This window comes from Solea solea, chromosome 6 (assembly GCF_958295425.1).
Source record: "Solea solea chromosome 6, fSolSol10.1, whole genome shotgun sequence".
Taxonomy (NCBI): domain Eukaryota; kingdom Metazoa; phylum Chordata; class Actinopteri; order Pleuronectiformes; family Soleidae; genus Solea; species Solea solea.
Genome location: NC_081139.1, coordinates 32,031,671 through 32,051,198, shown reverse-complemented (window position 1 = coordinate 32,051,198; position 19,528 = coordinate 32,031,671). Strand labels below are relative to the sequence as shown.

Genomic DNA, 19,528 nt, shown 5'->3' with positions numbered 1-19,528 from the left:
TATTTGTGTATTTCAAAAAAAATGTGTTGAAAGTTCTCATATTTGTAGGCTTTATCCTTTGCATCACAGTATTGAAATCAACACCATATGACATGAAAGTTATATTGTGTATGTATGGGGTCTTGGGGATATAGAGGATATAGTCCACCCTCTCACTCTCTCTCTCAGCCAAACTGGTGTGCCGAGGTCTAATATGTTGCAACAGATCAGTTTTCTTGCACCATGTTTAACATGTGTGTTCTCATGTACAGTCTGACCCTCACTGGAACCCTTATGTTTTACAGTGAAACCCAGGCAGTGCAATCTGAATCTGCAGCCCACCTATCCAAGTACAACATTATGCTTGTGCATCAACATTGCTGCCTCCCAGGATATTTCACCATGCTATGGACTATTGCCATGATGATCTTATGCGCTCTTACCCATGAACAAGCTTATTCTCTAAAAAAAACATCTGACAATGATCTCTATTATGGAACTAGAGACGGAAATGTGTCTCTTAACTGTCAGTTCACCCTTGATTCTGACGATTTGGAAAATCTGGACATAGAGTGGAGCATTGTGCCACCAATCAGGCAGGGAGATGAAAAACGCATACTCCAGTATAGTCAAAGTACCATTCATAATAATTTATATGCCCCTTTAAAGAACAGGCTCTACTTTACATCTCCTGAGCCCCAAGACGGTGATGCTTCTCTAAGCATCACTGACCTTAGGCGTACAGATTCTGGAACATACCAATGTAAGGTGAGAAAGTCAGCTAGAGAACAGATTAAATACATTTTTCTGATTGTAATGGAGAGGCCAGACAAGCCGGTATGTTACATGGATGGTGAAGCTGTGTTAGGTACAAATATAAAGCTCAGATGCAAATCCTCACAAGGCACTCCACCGCTTAAATACAGATGGAAAAAGCGAAGCGGAAACCGGATGCTGCATCCGGACGCTTTTGTTGATGCTCGAAGAGGGGACTTATACTTGGATCAGATCACAGAGAGGGACTCTGGAGCCTACCGCTGTACCGTCCAGAACCGTGTGGGTATGGAAAACTGTGAGCTGAGACTCAAAATCACATCTCCATCAACAGTGACTGACGGACATGGACCTATATCAGGAACTACAGCTGAAATTACAGCAGGAGTGGGTATTGAAGACCGTGAGCCTGTACTCAATATCACATCTCCATCAACAGTGACTGACAGGCATGGACCTACAGCAGGAACTACAGCAGTAACTATTGTTGCTGTGCTCATCACTGTAATGCTCACCCCAGTCATTTACTACCGCTGCAGAAAAAGGCATGGAAGGTTAAGGAGGAATCTATGGGCTGAGAGAAACTTAGATATCAATCGGCCCATAGGAATAGAACAGGTGAGGAATGTTCAACTAAAGAAATCTGCAATTGTAAGAGTGTTTTAGTCTTTTGTGCCAACAGAATATTCTTTCTTACTGCGCTCACCATTGCAGCTCAGGAATGAGGAAGAAGAAAACTCGTATGAGGTAATGGAGACTACCAACCCTGTGAGTAGCTGACATATTAATGTCTCTGTTTTATGATTAACTCCATGCTGTTTAGGATGCTGTATATCACTGTAAACTCTGGAGTCATCTAGTCATTAAGGAGCAAAACCAGTAGTTAGTATACATTTCATAGTGTGGCAGCTGGAAAACTTTGAATGTAATTCTGTTGAATGACAGGACCATCTCAGCATTTAAAGTGTGAGTAAAATCCCAACATCTATCTATCTATCCCTTGAATAAAAAAAATCTCATGATTTGTCTCCGGGTGCTGTCCTCCTCTGCAGAGGACAATGAATGCATCTATTGAGGAGGGTCTGACAGCCTGTATTGAAGCCAAGGTGATGAGTATTAAGCTTGGTTTAGCGATGTGTACAAACAGTATAGTTATTTTTTAGAGGATTTCTGTCCATGACCTCTAAATCACAAAATCTACTCTTTAGGATTTGTGCTCCTCACAGTTAGAAAAAACAGAGGACAATGGATCCATGAGAAACAGAGATCAGGTTGATACTGAAGAACCGGTGAGTGGAAGTAAACTGGTTTCATTTAATGTGCATGAAATCAAGTCATAAATTAACCAATATCTGCCTGTGCCCCATCTTAAGGAGTCATGTTCCTTGCACACAGAACATTTGAAAAATGCCTCCCACGTGGAGGTCACGACAGCATTGTGAAGCAAAGGTGAGCAGTATGGCAAAGGTTTTAGTGCTGTTTACCACATTACAGATATATTGGAAAACCACATATTTTGTATCCTTTCAGGCGCCATGTTCTTCAGAGGAAGAAAAGTTCAAGGATGAAGAATCCCTTAAAGTTCTGTGTTCAAGGTTAACATAAGTATTAGAGTTATAGACTGGTATATATATGAACCTTTACCTCAAAACAGTTCAGATTAGGTCATAAAGGAGAACAGTCAGGATGCCCAGGAGCCATATCCTTGAGGACACAGTGAAGTTCCTAAATATGTTTTTGATCATTTCATGTTTGTTTAGTTTGTCTCAGCCTCTTTAATCAAACTTATGTAAAATGTTTGGACCTGGCCTTCATCGATTAAAGAGGAGGAAAGGACATCCAAGTGTCACGTCCTTGAGAACAGAATAAATGTTCTTGAAGAATTCATGTTTGTTTTAAGTCTTTAAAGGGTTTCAAAGGTAAAAGTTGGGTGTTTTAGCCTTTAGATACTGAGAAAGTGGTCTTCAATAATCTCATGAATGCTCGAGTTACTTCCTGTTGTGTGAAACAAAGGTGTCATGACTGTATCTCCATACACCCATATTTGACCAAACAGGTCTCAGCCATTCTCTTGCCAACTTTGCATTTTTAATAACTAAATAACTAAATCAAATCAAATAAAAATTTATTTGTATAGCCCAAATTCACAAATCACAGTTTGCCTCGGAGGGCTTTACAATCTGTATAGATGACGCTCTCTGTCCTTTGACCCTCAATTCGGGTGAGGAAAACCCCAAAAAGAAAATGTGGAAGAGACCTCAGGAAGAGCCAAAGGGATCCCTCTCCCAGGATGGACAGACGTGCAATAGATGTCGCATGTACAGAGCAGATCAACAAGATCACAATGCATACAATTATAATAGCTGGTTAACAGTAATGAAGATACATAAGGAGGTATTACAGCAATAATGATGAAATGCACATAATGGAAATGTGATTACTAGTAAAACAGCAGTCGTGGTTAACAGTTAGGATAGTATGTAGTAATGCATTACAATAATAGTAGTGAAACGTATGTAACAGAGATATGACTAATATTAGCACTAATAGTGGTGGGTGTCGGGCAGGGCCATGGCAGTAGGCGCATCCACGATCCACGATCCATGGTCATCCATATAACAGATATTTAAGATTGCACTCTTTTAAGTGACAGGGAACACCAAATTTATTTTATTATTTATACCTAGAATCGCTGATAAGATTGACCACTATGCGTTATAGACGGGAGTCATATTTCATAATTCCTACATTTTCCCACGATTGAAGACGATTGCGCACTGCTGCCTGGCAATGATCTTTCCTGGTTGTTTTTTACACTGCTAGAAAGCTAAAATCTAGCTCGCTTCAAACTAGAAGAGAGAGAAAGAAAAGTTTTTAATGACCGAAATGTCCGGCAAATGAATGCGCGCGAGTAATGATTCCACTCGGAACAAAGCCGCCCGGATACCTCTTGATCTGTTGCCATTCCTCCCTCGAATGAACCAGGTATGTTATAGGTTTGACTATAAATAATATGATCTGCTCCATGTAATGTTGTCTACGACTTCTAATAACATGAGACGGCAAGTTGGATCGCAATTTGTCCAAAGCTCCCCAAATGAGCATTGTAAAACATTCAAAAGTTAAAATTTGTTGAAGAAACAACTTTGTGTGCTGGCTGCACACAAAGTGAGGCACACACCGATTAGACCTGTATTCATATATTCTGATTGGATTAAATAAATAATATATTACGGCTACAATTTATATTACAGTGAATCCAGTGCGTCAGTATACTTACAGGATCGTGTGTGTGCGTATGTGTGTGTGTCTGTGCGGTGCGAGGGGACGAGGAGATGTCGTCATAGAATATGACGGTCAGAATGAGCATTCTGGTAGTTTGAGTGTTAAACGTGCACATACCACCTCTTACTGCACGAGAGAATATACAATTAGTCTCATATAGCACATGACTATGACTATCCAAATGTAATAATTACAGTACACTCTAAGAGCCAGTACAAAATTCCTCAGGGGATGGACCCGGCCCGGACGCCGCCAATTGAATAGCCTGGATCTAGGTGATCAGTATCCAAAAGACAAAATATTGTACACAACACGTGGATGTCTTGAACATTTGGCTGTCAAACACAAAACATTCAATTTCGAGTTCTTGTCCACACTTGGGAGTTCTATGTGTTGCTTTGGATTGTGGAGGAAAGTATTGTCACTTACACAGGAGATTTTTTCTCAGGAGATTCCTTCCACTGCATCGGGGGTTTGGAAATAACTGAGGACGATGATGGTGTTGCACTAACAGTGAAACAACGTCTTCTCCTCTGGTGCCACATAGAATAGAATAGAATAGAATAGATTTAGTCTTGTTACAGCAGCAGAAGTATAAACGTAAAAATGCAGGTAGTTTAAATAGAATAAAATTAAATTAAATTAAATTAAATTAAATTAAATTAAATTAAAGAATATCAAATATACAGAATATAAAATATAAAAACAGGAAAAGAGTGAGAGTGGAAAAACAATGTGGCAGTGAGCAGGTATGTAAAAACAGAACTATACAGCAGTGAGTTGTGAGTTGACTCAGACAGATATGAGTTATTGTACATTGTGATAGCTTGTGGCAGGAACGATGACTACACCCAGGTACTTGTAGTCCTCAACCACCTCCACATCCTCGTCCAGAACACACAGTCGCTGTAAGGCCGTCCTCTTCCTCCTGAAGTCAATCACCATCTCTCTGGTCTTGTTGACATTCAGCCTCAGGTGATTGCATCCAGCCCACTCTACAAAGTCATCCACCACTGCTCTGTACTCCCCTTCCCCCACTTATACACCCAACAACAGCCGAGTCATCAGAGAATTTCTGTAAGTGACATGACTCAGAGTTGTACTGAAAATATATGTGGTTTATAAGGTGAAAATGAAATGAAATGGGACAGCACAGTCCCCTGTGGAGCTCCTGTATCACTGACCACCGCATCAGACAGCACACTTCCCAGACAGACAAACTGTCGCCTGCCTGTCAGGTAGTCAGTAATCCAAGAGACAATGGAGGTGTCAACTCCACCCGCAGCTTTTCACCCAGCAGCAGTGGCTGGATAGTGTTGAAAGCGCTGGAGACATCAAAGACTGTGATTCTCACAGTGCTGCCACCACTATCCAGGTGGGAATGGGCATGTTGCAGCAGATAGATGACAGCGTTGTCAACTCCCAGATTGGGCTGGTAAGCAAACTGTAGAGGGTCTAGCAGCTCCTTCACCCGCTGCCTCATGTGGGCCAAGACCAGCCTCTCCAGCACCTTCATCACATGCGTTGTGAGGGCAACTGGTCGGTAGTCATTGAGGTCCGATTGGAGTTGACTTTTTCGGGACAGGAACAAGACAGTACTTCTTCTACAGCACTGGGACTCTCTCCAGACTCAGGCTGGGGGGCTGGAAGGCTGCGAGCTAAACCTGTTAGAGAAGCCATTCAGCTTGTTGGCTCTCTCCAGACCGCCAGATGGTTGGTTGCCCTTCACTTTACATCCAGCGATCTGTTTCATCCCAGTCCACAGATCCCTCACATTGTTCTGCTGGAGTTTGGCCTTCATCTCCCTCCTGTAGCTGTCTTCACACCCCTCATCATCTCCCTGAGCTCATGCTGCACGCTCCTCTCTGTCACTAAACCTGAAGGACCTCTTCTTCTTGGTGAGGAGTGTTTTCAAATCACTGGTAATCAATGGCTTGCTGTTGTGGAAGCAGTGAACAATCTGGGTAGGTGTGGTGGTGTGTTCACAGAACCTGATGTATTCTGTGATGCAATCCGTCATGTCGTCGATGTCCTCCCCGTGTGGTTCACAGAGTACATCCCAGTCTATTGTCTCAAAGCAGTCCTGCAGTGCCCCAGCAGCCTCCTGAGTCCACATCCTTACTGTCCTTGTGTGACTATAAACAAATAACATAAATAAAAAAAACTTTCAAACAGAAATATAAAAGACACTTTACTTACTTTAATCTGATAAATCCAGTCCAATGAAACAAAGAGATTTTGTTCGCAGGAAATCTTGAGAGGTTGTGTGCATTCATGGCCAAAAAGCGGGACATATAAACAAATGTTTATAATGTTTCATACATCTGAACGTGAGCGTGGAAAAGGATATACGCCACGTTTTTGTGCTTACGCGACCTTTGTACATGAGGCCCCTGATGAGGCTCCAGCCTAGCCCCGACCATCGACCGGGCGAGTGGGATGGCGGGCGGGAGCAGGCCCCGTTGGGGGTCAACTCCCCTCGGTAACATCGTCAATGGAACATCAGTGTTGGTCGTTACTCTGATCATTTATTTGCAGATTCGTCATGACAATAAATCATCCGCATGGATAGTGCCGATCATATCTTTGACAAAATGCTGACTGTATCTCCATAAAATGCTTTATGGAGATACAGTCATAACCCCTTTGTCCTTTGTTTCATGAGATTATTAAGGACCATTTTCGCAGTATCTAAAGGTTAAAACACCCAACTTGTACATTTTAGACCCTTTATTAAAAATGCAAAGTTGGCTACATAATGACTGAGACCTGTTTGGCCAAATATGGGTGTATGGAGATACAGTCATGACCTCTTTGTCTCACACAACAGGAAGTATTTTAAGTATGACGCCAGCATTCATTGGATTATTGAAGACCACTTTCGCAGTATCTAAACGCTAAAACACCCAACTTGTACCTTTGAGACCCTTTATTAAAAATTCAAAGTTGGCTACAGAATGACTGAGACCTGTTTGGCCAAATATGGGTGTATGGTGGTACAGCCATGACCTCTTTCTCTCACACAAAAGGGGGTAACTTCAATAATCTCATGAATGCTGGAGTCATACTGAAGACCACTTTCTCAGTATCTAAAGGCTAAAACACCCAACTTTTATCTTTGATACCCTTTATTAAAAATGCAAAGTTGGCGAGAGAATGACTGAGACGTACTTGGCCAAGTTTGGGTGTATGGAGATACAGTCATGACCTCTTTGTCTCACACAAAAGGTGGTTACTTTAGTATGACTCCAGCATTCATGAGATTATTGAAGACCACTTGCTCAGTATCTAAAGGCAAAAAAACCAAATTTGTACTTTGAGACTCTTTATTAATAATGCAAAGTTGGCTAGAGAATGACTGAGACCTACTTGTCCAAGTATGGGTGTATGGAGATACAGTCATGACCTCTTTGTCTCACACAACATGGAATAACGTCAGTATGATTCCAGCATTCATGAGATTATTGAAGACCACCTTCTCAGTATTTTAGGTCTAAAACACCCAACTTGTACCTTTTAGACCCTTTATTTAAAATGCAAAGTTGGCTAGACAATGACTGAGACCTGTTTGGCAAACTATGGGTGTATTGAGATACAGTCATGACCTCTTTGTCTCACACAAAAGGTGGTTACTTTAGTAAGACACCAGCATTCATGAGATTATTGAAGACCACTTGTTCAGTATCTAAAGGCGAAAACAACCAACTTGTTCTTTCGAGAAACTTTATCAAAAATGCAAAATTGGCTAGAGAATGACTGAGACCTACTTGGCCAAGTATGGGTCTATGGAGATACAGTCATTACCTCTTTGTCTCTCACAACAGGGAGTAACTTCAGTATGACTCCAGCATTCATGAGATTATTGAAGACCACTTTCTCACTATCTAAAGGCTAAGAAACCAAACTTGTACTTTGAGACTCTTTATTAATAATGCAAAGTTGGCTAGAGAATGACTGAGACCTACTTGTCCAAGTATGGGTGTATGGAGATAGGAAAGGAAAGGAAAGCAACTTTATTGTCATCATACTGGTATTGTACAACGAGATGTCGAGGTCAGATGGAGGGTTGATCAGAGAGCCGCTGCGACTGAGCGCGCCGCCACAAGGGACCAACCTGACCGAATGTAACTAACATTCTAACATGTTTTGATGGTGGGAGGAAACTGGAGAGCCCAGGGGAAACCCACGCAGACATGGGGAGAACATGCAAACTCCACACAGAAAGGTCCCAGACCAGGAATTTAACCCAGCACCTTCTTGCTGTGAGGCAACAGTGCTAACCACCACTACTAACCACTGTAATACGACTCACAGTATTGTTATTGTTGTTATTATTATTCTTATATTTTATTTTTTAAATAAAAATAAAAATTCATATTGATTGAGGTGTATTTCTCAGCCCCTACTTTTCCTCCATTATAGTACATGTTTTATAGTAAGTGATTTCATTTTGATGACAAACACTTCAGAAGCAGAGCTGCTAACCAATGGTCTTTTCTAAAGTTTTTCTCAATCCTGGTACTGGGGACCCTGTGCTCTGCATGTTTTAGATGTCTCCCTGCTCCAAAACACCTGATTCAAAAAGTCAGCTCATCACCAAGCTCTGCAAAAAGCCAGGGAATTACCTTTTTTTTATTTGACTATTATATATATATTATTTGATTATAATTGTGTGGGATAGTAATATGACTGCAAATGACTTAGGGATGGACCAAATAATTGATACATTGAGTAAGTAAGCAACATATTAATTGAAAGTAATCAGTAGTTTCAGCCCCAAAATCTGGATTTGTTCAGCCTCCTACCACAAGTCTATATACTGTTGACATTTGGTGTACACAGAAGTGCAATGCAAAGTGAAATGGAAATATATTTTTTAATTCACTAAAGGCAAAACTTCATGAAAGTACAAAATAATAAATAACAATCTCAAAAAAAGTCCTGTACAATTTACAAACATAAAGCTATGCCAAAAATAAATGTAAAAACAAAAGCAGCAGAATGTGACTGGCGCCCAGCTGGAGTCTGTCAGTCTCCGAAGCGGCTTCTGAATGAAGTCACCGCAGCATCCTTCAATGGTTTAGGTGTGGGTGCAATGTTTGGTGGTAGCAGTACAGGCTGTGGCAGGGCAAGTGAGGAGGTGGGAGCTTTGTACATTATCATGGGGTTTCGTCTTCTGTCCATGACACTCTGCATCAGTGTTTCCAAGAAGTGCGATGTGTGTGGAATGAAGATTTTCTTCAAGACCCACTGTTTTGATCTCTTGCAGAACACAAGATTAAAACGTGGATCTCCTGTAAAGAAAGGGGAATATAATTAATCATAAAATCTAAGCAAATATTTCACTGTGCTATACACTTACTAACTTCTAGCTGTTGTTTGTACCCAAATGTGGAAATGCACTTATTGTAAGTCGCTTTGGATAACAGCATCTGCTAAATGACATGGAATGTAATGGTAACACACCTTCCATGGTTGTGGCTTGCTTCCTCTTCACTACATTTTCATTGTGCTCCAGGATGGCAAGATGACATCGCTCCCTCATTCCCTGGAAAGAGAAAGCCTGTCTTTTGGGGATGTATTTCAGGAGAGCGCTGTGGAAGACCTCCAGTGGCCCTGTGTGCAAAAGATAAATGTAGAAGGAATATAACAAATTAAAAGCAGGATCATAAGGATTTTAAACAATAATCCAATGTACAAAGGCAACTATTAAATTAAACTATTATAAATCCAAGTAATTGATATCAGATTTCATTTATTATTACTTCTGAATATATTATATACTGTCAAGTTTAACTGCTCAATAACTGGCAACTTTTGGAAGTAACAACGTTGTAAAAAACAATCTATTTGAGCCTACATTGTGAAGTTGCTTTTCAGAAACTTACAGGTTGTTGTTGGTCTGAGGGAGGCATTTTAACTGGTGTTGATGTCATCAGGACTTTTGGTGTAGTCGTTGGTGTGGAGGGCGCAGGTCCAGTCTGTGTTGATGTGCCCTGTCCACTCGTAGTTGGATCTTCCACCGACAGTAACGCAGCAGCAGACGTAACTGGAGTCTGAAATTAGTAACGTTAGATGTAAACACACTGAAATGGCCGTTGCGTGAAGACAAACGTTGAATGTTGACTAACATTATGAATAATTCGATAAACAACACGACTTTACTTTTCTAACAGCTAACGTAGATACAAATGATATGTCATTAACCATCTAACGTCACTTACTGTAGGGAAACATTACGATAAATGTGCTGCTTTACTGCCGACAACTATATCAAACTTATAATACGTGATCTGAAATAGAGTATTATCGACAGTCTTACCTATACGCGCATGCGCTTAGATGATCCGGGCTGTTCATCTGGGTCGGTGAATACTGACGGAATAGCGGTTTCTTTCAGAGCGGGTCTTTTCATTCCCAAGACATTTAGTTCGAAATCTTCCGGCTTGAAATGGAGACGGCAAATCCTCTGGTTTTTCAGTTTCTCCTTGGCAGTGTCCTCTCCAAAATGCGGGTGGTTTATAGCCCGCAGCCATTGTTTGCACCGCTCCGGGTTGTTCAGCGGTAAATGGTGGAAACTTACGTTTGATCCTTTCATTGTATGAGATGTACATCACGGTAACGAAGCAATTTTGCACCATGTCGATAGAAAAACGCGAATAGTTGGATGTGACAATGAATTCGTCACGTGAATGTTGTGTACGCTCGCAGTGTTGTTCAGTGTGATCTCGGCTTGCGGGGCAGGTGAGCGCTGTGCATTCTGGGAGTGACATAGGACAGCGCGAGACTCTCGCAAAGCGAGCGCAAAGCATTCTGGGAGTTGTTGTCAGTTGTGTACATGAGCGAAAAATACACTTTTATGCCTTTCTCAGCCAAGAAGGCACTTTCTTCAAATATTATTTCACATTTCTACTCCATAGATGACCCATTCTTAATAGACATTCATCTTCCCAGCGGTGAAATATCTCTTTAGGGTAATAACAGATGCATCCGATGAGCTGATCTCTTTTGTTAACTGCTCAAAGAGAGAGAATGTTCTCTGATGTGAAGTCAATGTCGCAGGGAGTTCATAATCTGCTCCGTATGCAGCCAAGTTTCGCTTTAGCGCAAAGAGACCTTCCTGGATTTAATAGGTGCTGTTCCACAGTGTACTCGCTGTGTTTCGACCGCCGAATTATCGGTGCATCCCTAAATATAACATCTTTATTGACAAGAACAATGTAACCGTAATAATGACATATTTGATGGTGTGACTTGAGTTTCAATCAGCACATGGACAAGGGAGCGCTCGCCGATTACATGGGGGCGCAGCTGCCTTGAACCCTGGTTTAGAAAAATCTGTGGTGTATAAAAAAAATAGATTTAAAATAAATAAACAACAACAACTCTTAGCCTGGTGGGGGGCAAGTAAACCCTGGCGGCCCACCAGGCTTATAATGCACTGGGGGAAACCCTGTAATAATAATAACTGTTGTAGAACTTTCCAGCAGGTGAAACTATATGTGCTAGATGTTATGACTAAGTCCATGGAGCATGCGTCGTTCGTAATCAAAGCACAGTTGTCAGCTGGATCATTGTTCATACTTGCCCTGTGTCATGCTAATTTTGATAGTGATAGTGGCATCTAAAATGTAAAAAATTACATGCAAAATGATTTCAAGTGTGTAATATCTTTCCATTCAAAACTAATAAACATTCTAGAAGTGTCATGGATAACCTTAGCGCTTTGATTAGCATTATATAGTGACATTCCTTGCAGTTGTGCCACCTGATTAACAGTTGTGCCACCTGACAATTGCAACTAAGCTCAAATTAAACAGCTTCTGTTTGGATGCAAGCATTATGTTCCATCCTTGTCATGAAGGTCACACATAACACTTTTTATAGAAATAAAGAGTTTTATGATAAAATAATTTTTTCTAGTTTTACATTGGTTTACATTGGTTGTACCACACTGACATGGAAAGTGTACCAACCTACATATAGTTGAAAGTAGTTATTTTTATTAGTATTTGACAGAGATCAACAAACCTTTTAGCTTAGTCCCAAGGTTCTCTGGGGTTCCTCTAGCTGATGCAACATTTAATTTACAGCTATTGTCTCTTGACTTCAAAATAAAGTCCAATGTTTATGGTTGCACCACCCTGATATTTAGGAAATGTAAATTGCTGGACAAAAGTTTTGCAGTTATTTTAGCAGCTTTAAAACTATTAATATTAGGGAAAAAAAACATAAAATAATGCCAGAGTATTTTATTTTGAGTTTATCATTATTAAAATAACATTTTTAATAATTTTCTTAGTCTGCTCACTTGCTCGGACAGCTGCATCACCTGATATCTTCGGGGTTTGATAAGAATAAAGTGATAGATGTCATGAAAAGATTAAATTATGTTTTTTTATATAATGGACTTGGACACAAAAATATGCACGTCATGTCATTGACCCAATATCATAATACATGAACAACGTGCTTTCATAATAGGCTGTGCTGTTGACACACTGTACTTCGATGAACATTTTCATGCGTACTGTATAGAAGAGCAAAATAATGAACATATTGTGATTTTCATAGACCAGCTGACGTATTTTAGACCGTTCTATAAGCAATACTCGATTGAGAGTGAGAGGACATACATCGTGCCTTACTGTTGCATGTTCTTATTTGTGGTGCAAGTTGGAAAATAAAAGACTACCTTTTTTTACGTTAGCAGTTTATTTTAAAAGTATTTTTTTTAGGAATATATGTAAATATAATAATTATATTGACACCTTTTAAGTGTTGTAGAGGTAACACTTGTGTAGTTGAGAAATAGCCCTAATAGAGTTAATTCCTAACACTGCATAGAAGTGTTATAAAAAACTAACACTGGTTGATGTTAGCAAGCAAAAAGTGGGTTAGGGCAAAAAGTGTCAAATTTACACTAACTTAGTTTAAAGTTACCAACACTCAAAAAAGTGTTAAATTAACACTCTCAGGTGTGGACCCATAAAGACACTTTAAAAGTGTTAAGATCAACTCTTACAGTGTTAATTTGGGTATGCTGATTTTACTGTGCAGGTACTGGTCAACCACAATATGTCAAACTGCAGGACTGTGTGTCTGACACTGTGCTCAGCAGCACTGGGGCACCACAGGGAACTGTTCTTTCCCCATTTCTGGAAACAAACTGGACTGGGCCAAGAACAACGAGGCTGTGCACAAGAAGGGGCAGTGCCGACTATTTCCTCAGGAGGCTCAGGTCCTTCAATGTCTGTAACATCATGCTGCGAATGTTCTACCAGTCGGTGGTAGCCAGCGCCTTTTTTGGGCTTGTGTGCTGGGGCAGCAGGCTGAGGGCAGCAGACGCCAACAAGATCAGCAGGATCATCAGGAAGGCTGGCTCCGTCCTGGGGGTCCAACTCGACTCTTTGGTGGTGGTGTCTGAGAGGAGGATGCTGTGCAAACTGCATAGTATCCTGAACAACAGTACTCACCCTCTCCATCAGGTGCTAACCCCACACAGAAGCAACTTCAGCAACAGACTTATGTAACACTGAATGCCTGAGGGAGTCTTTTCTTCCGCTGGCCATCAAACTGTTTAATGTATCTACCTCCAGTCGCGGGAGGGACAGTGGAGACCAGGGGTCGCGTTAACCAAATATTTTCCGTCATTGACCGTTTTTTTCAAAATCTGAGGGCCATCCGTCATTTTGACAGATTGCAATTCACACCCCTGACCACTTGGTGGCGAAGAGCATATTACAGTAATGGCTCTTGTAGAAGAAGAAAAGTAGAAAAGAAGAAAAATGTCACAGCAGTTGAGTGTCAGAAGTTTCTTTAAAAAGCCCGATGTTGATAAAAAGAGGTGAAAAAAGATGCAGATGAAGATGAAGGACAAACTCAGCCCAATGCATCTCACTATCCGGGTGGTGCTGACAGCGGGTTAAAGAGCTATGGACAGGAGGCCGGTGCAGCTGATCCACTGGTGCAGAAGGAGCTCATGCTGCGGGATTTCCGACCGCTGAAGCGGGTGCTTGCAGGATCAGGAAACCCCTCGTTCAGAGAGTCTTGCCGACTTCTGATCACTTTACTTGGAGAAATGTTCCCTGATTTCAAAACTTTGGCTGAAGAGGCGCTTGTAATTCCAGTTTCCAGTGCGGCAGCAGAGCACAGATTATTTATTACCATTTAAAAAATTAAAGTGACCGGTAAAAACAGATTATGACGGGATTTTTATGACCCTGTCAGTCAAAATGACAGACAACGAAAAAGTCTAGCGCAACCTCTGGTGGAGACACTGTGACCTGAGCCACTTTCTCCCTTGCTTTACTACTGTTGCAGAGCATTTTCCCTTTAGGATTGATAAAGTTTTCTTGAATCTTGAATCTTGTTTGTGGCTTTTGGGAGGAGGTTAAAAAAAGCAATGGAAATAATGATTTCAAAAAGCATTCTAATGGATCTTGTACTCCTTTGTCTTATGACTTTACCCAAAAGGTCAAAATTATAACAAAATTGAGTAAACAATAATAGACTTGTGTCTTTTGCATGCCAAAAGATAAATTGCAATGTTCTGAAAGAAGACCAGCAGGCCAAGAGTTATATATTGGGTGAGGCAAATGTTGACAACTTTTCCTTTGCAGAGACTGATGTACATACAAAAAGGAATGCAGGATATGTTTGAAAAGATATGGGAACCATTTAATTGTGTTTGTAAAAATTATTGATCTAGCAAATGATAATGAAGAGGAATAAGTAGCCCTTATTACCAAGTAACCCTTGTAACAGGATTAATGAGTTCAAATAGCTGGAATCATAATAGATAATTAAATTATGCACAGAATGTTTATTGCTGAGAAGATGACATTTGTGGTATGTATTGTTTGTTTGCAATTTGGTTTTGTTTTGTTTATAACACTTGTACCACAGCATTAATGAGGCACAAGTCTACATATTTGATAGAATTGTGTGTATACATACAAGTGTATATGTATATATAAGAAAATGTCAATAAATATATTAGATATGTTGGGTCTATACTGCGATGTTGGATATGACCAATATCTCATGACTCATCTCATCATGTCTGTGTAATCCACTTGTGATAAAGGAATTAATATAGAGTTGTTGGGTTTATACTGCAATATTGGATCTGACCAATATCTCTGTATGAACACAACTCTGTATTAGTCCCTTATAATTTTGTCGTTGTGCTTCTTCTGCTAAAGTGTCATCCTCCTCTCACCTAAGACTTTTTTGTCTTAAGGGACTTTTGCATGCAAACATTATCATGCTGGTAGAATTTAGGGAGTGCTGCCTTTAAAGTCTGCATGATTAAAATCCCCTGCTATGATATTTACGGCATCAGGATACATGCTCTGATTATTGGTAATGCTTGTAGACCCTGTCTGTGAATGCTCTCATTCATCCAGGTCATAGTTATCTTAAGGAAATTGAATCGAATGCAACTGGACTTGGTTATATGTCTTTGAAGACGTTTCACCTCTCATCCAAGAGGCTTCATCAGTTTGTGTTCCCTTGACTAGGCAAGGGAACATGAACTGACTGTAATAGTTTGTTTCCAAAACCTCCATAGTTGGAATACAGGTGAACAAATAAGTCACATCATAGGATACCATGGTTTCATCAGGATCCATTTTTAGATTTCAGATTTTTTTCAGGACTGGCGAACTGTCCAGGGTGTACCGCGCCTATCGCCCAATGTCAGCTGAGATAGACACAGCACACCCCAGGACCCTCTGGTGGAGGCTAAAGCGGTAGATGACGGATGGATGGATTTTGCTCATGAAGTTAATGGAGTTTTGGATGTGGTGTGGTGTGTTGCCCACCAGGGGTGCCAGTATGTTTGCAATATGCTTAGCTATGTTGTACGTGAACGAGTTGATGCTGCTGACAATGGGTCTGAGAGGAGTCCCTTCTTTATGGATCTTTGGGAGTCCATATAGGCAAGGGATTGTGTCCTGGGGATAAAGACGGTAGTATTGTTTCTTGTCAATGATACCTTCTTTTTGTAAATGTTGTAGACATTCTATTGCCTTCCTTTTTGTAGCCAATCGACTTCGGTTTCAGTTATGTTGTTTTTCCTGATAGCCGATTCTGTAGCTGTAACCAAGTCAACTATAGGTAACTGTTGTGGTGTCATGGCAAAGTTCATGCCCTTAGCTAGGACCTCTTTCTCAGGGTGGTTAAGTTCCCTGTAAGACATGTTCTTTACCCATCTGTTTTATGTTTCATTCTGTGTTGGATGGTTGGACTTTTGCCTCCAAGTAAGTATTTCTGAGTCATTGGTGTTGTTATTGTTTCAGGATTGTAGGTTATGGAATTTTCTGGTCTGTATTTCTTTGCTTTTTGGATGTTGAGATAGTTGGGCTTTCCACAACCTTCTCCAAAATAGCACCAGGTAGGAGTGATGTTAGTTTTCCTACTAAATGGTCTGCTTTCTCTTTCAGCCCTTCAATAGTGAAATTGACCTGTCTTACATGCTCATTGAGGAGTTGGTTTTGTGCCTTATCTAAGATCTTTTCCACTCGATGGCCTCCCATAGTGGAATTTAGGTGTAGGCTAGTTGGTATGAGCCTTTGTTGTCTGCATCTCAGATTAAGACATATAACCAAGTCCAGTTGCATTCAATTTAATTTCCTTAAGATAGCTTGTAGACCCTGTTTCCCACATTGTTTTCCAAAAACGGGACTAATATCTGGACTAATATACTGCTATGTTGGATTCAACCCAATTTCCCTCTATGAAACCAACATTTCAATAATAGTCCCTTTATTGCAAGGGGTTTGTACATACATGATGGGTTTCTACTGCGATATTGAGCCAGGTCCAACATTGCAGTATAGACCCAACATATCTTTATTAGACCCTAGTGTCTAGCGTCTATTACAAGATGACACCCTCCAAAACAGAACTGATCTCAGACCAGCTCACATATGCCAGCTTCTGGATCTATGTCTCAACACCACGTATTTCCAGTTCAGTGGTATATTTTACAGGCAGAAACATGGCTGTGCCATGGGTTCACCAGTATCTCCCATTGTGGCCAATCTATACATGGAGGAAGTAGAACATAAGGCCCTGAACAGCTTTGAAGGCACAACACCGAGCCACTGGTTCAGGCACGTGGATGGCACATGGGTAAAAAACCCAATAGGGGCAACCTTTTACTGAACACATCAACTCAGTTAATAATTACATCAAATTCACCAGAGAAGATGTTAAAGGTAATATTTTGCCCTTCCTAGACTGTGATGTCCACATGGAAAAGGACAGGAGCCTCCACATTCGAGTATACAGGAAACCCATACACACAGACCAATACCTACTTTTCGAGTCACACCACCCAATGGAACACAAACTAGGTTTTATCAGAACCCTGCAATACAAATCAAATCAAATTTTATTTGTATAGCCCAAATTCACAAATCACAGTTTGCCTCAGAGGGCTTTACAATTGTGACCCGCCACGGCTGAAGGGTGAACAAGTCGGCCCAGCGCAAAACGAGAAAAAATAGGAAAAAGGTTTTTTTTTCAAAATGAGGGATTTTCGTTTTTTTCAAAATTACGCATGTTCAAGTTTCAAAGAAGCCACTACATGCTTCAAATCACAGTATTGTGGGTCTTAAAACCATAAACTTTGTATTTGAATTAAGGTTGTTTGAGCGCTGTGAATCATTCCTAGTTTGGGTGTGGCCCGAGCTTTTGTTGTTTTTTCAGCCAATCAGCATTGGTTACAGCTTGGTTACAGCTTGGTTACAGCTACAGCTTGGTACTTGGATACTATGGTAACTTGAACTTATTACATTTGAAATAAGTCTAGAGTCGACCAGCATATAATCAATTCTAGTGAAACTGCCATGCACGGGGGAGAAAAAAGAAAATTTCCTTTCTAAGGGGTGCTGGTGCCTCCAAATGTCAACCAGGTCCAGAGACTTGACAAGGTTATTGAGTACAGAGACAGATTTCAATAATGGGGCCACACACGAGGAGGACCTATCCAATAGCGGATCAAAAACAATTAAAGTCGCCGCCGATAATTATATTATGATCATTATATTCTGTGACAAGGATGAATATTTTACAGAAAAAAATTGGGGTTATCGAAGTTGGGGGCGTAAATGTTTAAGAGAACTAAAGGGACTGAGTTGACCGTACCCGTGACTAGTATGAACATCCCACCTGGATCGGTAGTCTGCGATTTAAAAACAAATGGGATGGTTCTGCAAACAAGAATGGCAACTCCCCTCGCCTTGGATGAAAAGGTGGACTGGTATACCTGAGACAACCACACAGATCTTAAACGCCTCTGCTCTGAAGGTTGGATATGGGTCTCCTGCAAAAAGACAATATCAGACGACAGGGACAAATGCGAGAATACTTTACCTCGTTCAAGAGCCCTGCCTAAACCCCTACAAATCCAAGTAGTAAAAGTAATGTGACTCATCCCTGACCTAAGTGAGTAAATGACATAGATCTATGCGGAGGGGCAGAAGGTGACGTTTGACATGTGACATACAAAGAACTGGCAAAACATCAAGTGACAAAAAAGACAAACGAAAAAGGACAAATAAAACCCACACAGAACCCAAACCCGCTAAAAGAACTAAGCGGTACATCCCACTAGCTAACACGGAGGCTGCCGGGAAACAGAGCCAGCCAAACTGCACACTGAAAAGCCCAATAACCACGGGCCCATGCACATCTCCAACACACTAACTAATGTTTAAATTGCACCCACTATTAAGTACTCAGTGTAAGCGATATTCAGAACACACACTTGGTGAGATATAACAGGTGGAAAGGTATAAACAGTGCTGCATATAAAACATCAAACTTAAGAAAATAAAGAGAAAGTACAAAAGAAAAATATGTGTATATATGAAAAGGTAAACGCTTAAATTTAAATCCTACAGTCTGAGCATTTTTTGTTAACCTTTTCACAGCTGTTTTGTTTGCCTACCCAGGAGGGGGAGAACTTTTTCATAGTCCCCGATCACACGATATATTTCTCCATTTGGAGAACATTTTTTGTTGCGTTTGCTTTTAGTTAATTTTCGTAGTACTTTGCTTTATTACTCTGATCAGGGCAACTTTGGTTATTAATAAAATAACCTTCTCTGCATCTGAGTCCTGTTTCGAGTCTCGGTCTGACACTGAGAGACATATTCCAAATAAATTAAGCTTTGTATCTCACCTAATTCAGAATATCTTAAACTGAATTTATAGTGCTTATCACTATTTCCATAAAATTTTATTTTTACAATCATTTTGCCTTTCCCTCAAAGGTGCAGCGATTGTCTTCCCGAGAAGTGGTTCTGTGGCGACTTTTTTCTTTTCGTGACTGACTTTCATTGATAGTGACAGTGTCCAGATTTATGCACCCGAGGATGCACACTGTGAAACGCTATTCAAACACATAACATTACATTATGCCGCATCAGTGATCAACTGGAAATAAAAGTGTTAGATCTGAACATTTATCAAAATG

The 19,528-nt window shown here is 40.6% G+C and overlaps 1 protein-coding gene across 1 annotated transcript; it reads left to right on the top strand.

Moving 5' to 3' along the window:
- The first annotated feature begins 697 nt into the window (after nucleotides 1–697).
- Nucleotides 698–2,203, top strand: LOC131461399 (nectin-3-like protein). The gene is made up of 4 exons (XM_058632642.1): nucleotides 698–1,371; nucleotides 1,468–1,521; nucleotides 1,962–2,042; nucleotides 2,127–2,203. Exons 1-4 carry the CDS (start codon nucleotides 796–798, stop codon nucleotides 2,193–2,195), a joined length of 780 nt encoding a protein of 259 aa, XP_058488625.1. The 5' UTR covers nucleotides 698–795; the 3' UTR covers nucleotides 2,196–2,203.
- The last annotated feature ends 17,325 nt before the right edge of the window (nucleotides 2,204–19,528 follow it).